Raw genomic sequence first — 6254 nt, forward strand, 5'->3', positions numbered from 1 at the left:
TTAGTATTTCGTGGCCACGATATAGTATCTCGTTCCCACGACTTATTTATCTCGTGGCCACGACTAAGTAACTCGTGACCACGGCATAGTATCTCGTGCGCACGAGATAAATAAAAAACACACACATGTCACCTTTGTACCACCGTACAGATCAGTTCATGCGTGTCCAGATGCTATATCATTATGTATATTAGTTATTCATGTAATATATTCATATTACGTATAAAACACATTTTTTAGATACATGTATATGAAAGCTTACAAATTAATTCAAATCGCCTACATGACCCATATACGATATCCGGAATGACTTCCTGTCGTGATCAGGAATGGAAACTACAAACACCACCACCCATTTTGTATTGTCCGTGCTCCTCGAACTTTATCCCACATGTGACGTTTCACGTTTCTATCATGCTTTGTATATATATATATATATAAAATTATTCGATCATTGCCGTCAAGTATCTGTGAAATACGTGCGAATATAAGCATTCTTGTTCTAAGGTAAGACATTGATTCGTAGCATCATTCTACGAGTAAAAAACATTATGTACGTTTTTGTAATATCCAAATTATTTTATTCATTTTTCAGAAAAGGGTATAATTTAAAGGGACGCCACTTGGTTATTTTTATTTTGACGGGACTTGAAATATTTTTTTCCGAGATGTGTCAATAACATTTGTGAACATTTTCAGAGCATTCCTTTGCGCCGTTTTTCAAATATAAATTTTTTATTGTGCAATAAAAAGCGTTGCGCAGCGCTTTTCATTTAAGTCGGGCAAGGAATTGCCCTAACTGTCGATTTTCAATATAATTCTAGGTATATATTTCTTAAATATCCTTTGCAGATTTTCCAAGATTTTTGATCTATGTAAAATATGAAAAGTTTATGTTGTTTCTTTCTTTCTTTCTTTCTTTCTTTCTTTCTTTCTTTTTTGACTAAAATTAAATCAGAGCCTATAAGGTTAGTATATTGCGTGGCCGTTAAACACAACAAAATAATCTGACCTTTCACGTGTACATTTTAATATAGATATGTTTGTTGGCTTAAGCCCCGTTGAAAAGTAATAGATAAAAATGTATTTTCGTAAACTTGATATACATTGCACATATTCTGAACAATTGAACTTTATTTTACCAAAGTATCACTTAACAGCATAGTAATGTATGAAAATTATTTGTTGAAAGATGTTTTATTTCCATTAGTGCTCAAATTTTGGAGAAAACAAAAAAGGATGTGAAGGTTCAAGTTGGAGATTATCATTAGTGATGTACTTAAACTGAGATAGAAAATCCTATTTCACATTTATTCTAAACGCAGTTTTAATAGTCGGAGGCGTTTTAACGCATTCTCTTCTTTATAATGGTTGTAACAAGGGATCAGGGCACGTTTTGCCTCAGACACTTGCATGGAGGTCAGATCCCTATCTCACGGCCTATACCGTCCTGCAAACGGTCAATAGAAACCTTTTGACATTTCAACGCAAGTTGGGTATCGGTCTTAATTATTAAATAAATTTCGTTTACTACCATCAGGTCTCAACTTTTTGAGACTTGCCGGTAAATGCATTTTTTATTCTTGTGGAAATGGTTTAAGATTAAGACAGATGTTCAAGAAATCTTGACATTTTTAGAAGTATTGTGTCCAATCGGGCACTTTAGAATTGACCAAGATTAATTTTCCTCCTTTATTTTCTTCTTTATTATTCTAAATGCATTTTTACGATACGTTACATGCAACAACAAAAGCAACTGACTAAGAATTAACAGAAAGAACAAAAGAAAAGTATATGATTACAACAAATTTAGCAAGGGACGTTACTTTCGTGTCTTTACCTGATAAAAGAGTGGACACTGTTGTCACCCTTGATTGATCGACTTTAGGTAACTTTCGACTTCTTTTAATCCTCCTGATAACACGTAATACAACTTATGCAAAGTGTACGTTTCCCGGGATATCCATCTAATAAAGGAGCTCGTACCAAAGAAAAGAAATGATTTTGAAATTCACAAATTTACTCGAAAAAAAAAACGTTAATGAAAACAAATACCTGATTGGTAAACAAATATACTTAATTCTATACTTCGTGCTATCTTCAGTTTTTTATTTCTCCTTTTTATATGAACCTGATTGGTAAACAATATACTCTTAATTCTATGCTTCTTGTTATATTCAGTTTTTTATTTCTTCCTTTTATATGATTTTATTTTTACTTTCACAAAATTGATCTTGGTAAAATCAGCGGTCTTAGACCTACATACGAAAGCCATACATGAAAGGTCCAAAAGTCCCTCTTGGGATTCGAACCTTCAGCGCTTAGAGGCGCGTGGATGACAGTCACTCGCATCTTGCTAAAGAGGGGTTTATGTTTCGTGCTCTTTTGCTTCAAAGTATATCAATTAAATTCAAGTTTATGTGCGTGTATCATAGGGAATGATATATTGAGATGAAAGTTCAAGGACAGCTGAACTTTAGTGTATTTTTTACTCTGCAAAGGCATTTTGAACTACATTCAGCGGCGAAGTTTTTTTACGAAGGGTTAATGGCACTGGGACGTACGTCATACATGACATGTCATATTCCTGTATATTCCTGCATATTCATATACAAAGTGCACATGCAGCCAAAATAATGTATATAATAATATAGAAATATCACCAGTTCTTCCAGTTATGAGAAATGCAAATATTGTAATTACGCTGTTGACTTTACGCACATTTTCTTTAAAAAAAATCTAAATCTTAACTTTATCATTCTTTATAGGCAAACGGAAAAATGAACGACACTGTCGAAAATTCAGGCACGGCAAGCGGAAGTCACGTATATGACGATTTATATTCCAATTATTATGACGAGGACCAGGGTACTGGCAATATTGATAATAACTTTACTGATGGACTTACCGGTACTACACCCGTGTCCCCCGATGACGATTATTTCTATGACGGATATTATTATTACGGATATGGCTACGACGGGATGAAGCATTCCAATATACACTATTACATGGGGTTCGATTTTGAGCGACCTGTCTTTCTGTATATCTGGGTAGTTCTTATCATTGTGACAACTCTGGCCAACATTCTGGTGATGGTTGTCCTTCGGCGGAGGAACATGCGCAATGCGACAAATACAATTCTTATAGCTCTCGCTATCTCGGACTCGCTCACTGGTTTAGTTACACTTCCGGTGACAATCCATGCGTACCAGCACTACAAGGAAGGGGATTTGGCATTATCTAAACACTGGTGTGAGGCATTTCTTCTTACCAGATATTTCATAAACCGCGGGTTCCATACGATGTCAATATGGCTGACAGTAGTTCTTGGATTCCAGAGGTTAATTTCAGTCTCGTTTCCATTTCGCGCGCAAAGGATATTCACAATTCGGAACACGTTGTTCATTATCCTTGCTGTGGTGTTTCTTTCGCCATTTGTACACATCTATCATGCTTTTGATAAAAAGGCAATTGAAGCAGAAGATGGGAACTACTGTGCTTGGAAAGTTGAAGATCCATGTAAAGAATCATGCGCCTACTTTTGGCTGACAATTATTTTGATGCATTTTCTTCCTTGTTTATTGCTCATAATTTTCACTGTTGCTATGGTAATGATGATGCATGACGCTACGAAGAAAATGAGGGATTCGCAAATGATTTCAAATAAAGCAAACCTTCTAAGGCGCAACCAGGAAAGCAAAAGAATTTCATGCATTGTAATTGCTGTTGTCATAGTGTTCCTTATCCCGGAAATACCCTACGGAATATTTCTTTTGGTCCAAGTCAGCCTTACCCATTCAAAACAGAATATATTAGAATTAAAGACAAGCCGTGCTATAATTTGTGCGTATGAAATTCTTCTTGTTCTAAGCTTCCATGCAAATTTCTGGATTTATTTGATAAAGAACAGAAAATTCCGGAGAGGGCTACAGCGCACATTCGCTCCTGTACAACTTTTACTATTTGATCTGCTTCGGAAATTTGGGGTTCAGGGACAGCTAGGTGTCTCGGAGATGTAGTGAGTGACACAACCAGTCTCGCACGTACCCCTTCAGATGCTCATTCCATTCCTACACAGTCTTTTCAAACCCGGCTGTCTATATCGAATTCGGCTAATACGAACACTTTGGAAATGAAGACGTATCACTTTAATCCAGACAAGCGGGCAAGCGCTGTTCAACTTTAAAACTTGAACGGAAAGATATATTTCGTGTTCTTATGCGTGTACTTATGTATATATTATTATAAAGCAGAAATGCGTCTGTTCTATTAAATGCACGTATTTGTTTATAAATATGCACATAAAGAGTTATATTACTTAAGTATTGTTTTCCACTCACTCCCGTGAAATATGTGCCTAAGTATGAAAAGGGACATTCAGTCATCTTTTCTGGTTCCCTGCTATTCAGCTTTATGTAAATAGAATATATAAATAACTTAGCTTGTGGCACAGATGATAGAAAACGATCCAAAGTGCAATATAATGTACTGAAAACTCGCAATATCGAAACAAAATAAATACAGTGTAACCTGTACACAGCAAACATTAACGAGACAAATAGTTTGGTTGTTGCTGGGATATTTTGTTCTAGGTAATGATGTTAAATGCATTGTGAAGTCATAGTTTCGGAAAAATTAATACTCTAATTATACAGAGACTATTGCTCTACAGTGGGTCGATCTGAATACACTGTATATAACGTTCCGTATATATTATTAGTTATAAAGATTTTTGACAGGTTATATGGCCCTATATAAACGGTTGTTTGGAAATATAACCCGAGCCGTTAGGCGAGGGTTATATTGCAAACAACCGTTTATATACGGCCATATAACCTGTCAGAAATATTTATAACGAATTTACAATACAGCAATCATCATTTTTAGAGCAAAAAAGTAAGATTTCTCTATAAATCGACAGCAGCCGTCACGATTATCCAATGAAAAGCGACGTTACAAACGTGCAGTATTATAAAAACTCCTTATTTGAAAAGCGGCGATACATGATACAGAAAAGTGAAGAGCTATTTCGAAGTTTCACATCTGCAATGAATGTTCAAATTTAAAGCAGTCGCAAATAAGGGATAAAGCCGCAAAAATCCGACTAACGCCAACAGGGGTGTTTAAATATTTATCGGAAGACTGTGCTATGTACAGTGAATGAATGCATAAAAAGAATGAATGGACAAACGAACGACGAACAAATAAATGAAGGTGACAAATTGAACATCTCAATGATTTATATTTTGTGATTTTGTTCTTGGAGTGACAAGAACCGTGCCGACAATTTTGTAAATTATTGGTATGTTTCAAGTTGATAACTGTATAATATTATGGCATGTATAATATTTATATCAAATTGATATTTGTTATGTTTGAAACTTTAATACAACGACAGTTAAAGGAACTCCATTAAGTCAAAAAGTCTTAGAACATAAAATTTGAAATTCTTACATAGATCAGGTGAAGCACTTGAAATAAAAAATCAGCGAAAATAATTAAGAAATATACTATGAATTAAATTGAATATCGATTTTCTTAGTGATTTCTCACTTGACGTGGGTGAAAAGCGTTGCAGCGTTTTTAATTTTTGAGTCATCTTCACACTCACATGAAAATAATTCTGGAAAAACAGAATGATGGAAAAATCTGAAACTTTGCACACAAGTTATGGGATACGGACAAAAAAGCCCCCCCCCCGACGAAAGCCCCCCATCTAAAAATACAAAGGTGGACAAAAAGCCCCCCCCCCCCATGAAATTTACACATAGGACAAAAAGCCCCCCCCCCCATCAAAAAAACAGATAGTGACAAAAGCCCCCCCCATCTTTTTTACATGCACAGTGTGCTCAAATTCATCAAAAATTTCACACAAACTTTTAAATAAAAATGAAAAAATTTGTTTTAATTGTTAGTATTTAGTAATATATTATATTGAAAGTGAAACAAAGTATAATTGATAACAGATGAAACAATGCCATGCATGCGATACTAATTCATGTAGCTTTTCAGTAATACACAACAAGGCTAGTCAAAGAGTAGTAATGTTTAATAATCAATTTGGTAAAAATTTTAAAGGGATCAAATTTTTATATCCCCTTAGCTTATGTCCAACTACATGTGATGTCCATACAATTTTTTAAACACATAAAAAAACACAACTTTAATACACTATATGTTAAATTTGATTTGACCATGGGGGGGGGGCTTCTGTCCTACCTTTACTTTTTTTTATGGGGGGGGGGGCCTTT

The 6254-nt window shown here is 34.9% G+C and overlaps 1 protein-coding gene across 1 annotated transcript; it reads left to right on the top strand.

Moving 5' to 3' along the window:
• The first annotated feature begins 443 nt into the window (after positions 1-443).
• Positions 444-5698, top strand: LOC132721811 (neuropeptide Y receptor type 1-like). The gene is made up of 2 exons (XM_060706183.1): positions 444-507; positions 2769-5698. The coding sequence occupies exon 2, from the start codon at positions 2781-2783 to the stop codon at positions 4020-4022; it is 1242 nt and encodes a 413-aa protein (XP_060562166.1). The 5' UTR covers positions 444-507; positions 2769-2780; the 3' UTR covers positions 4023-5698.
• The last annotated feature ends 556 nt before the right edge of the window (positions 5699-6254 follow it).

The sequence above is a fragment of the Ruditapes philippinarum genome, unplaced genomic scaffold, assembly GCF_026571515.1.
Source record: "Ruditapes philippinarum isolate M1 unplaced genomic scaffold, ASM2657151v2 ctg8210_1_1_1_1, whole genome shotgun sequence".
In the NCBI taxonomy this organism is placed as follows: Eukaryota; Metazoa; Mollusca; class Bivalvia; order Venerida; family Veneridae; genus Ruditapes; species Ruditapes philippinarum.

Bases quoted from the DNA above. Each gene is read 5' to 3' on its own strand.
- LOC132721811 (XM_060706183.1), top strand. From the start codon at position 2,781: ATGAACGACACTGTCGAAAATTCAGGCACGGCAAGCGGAAGTCACGTA.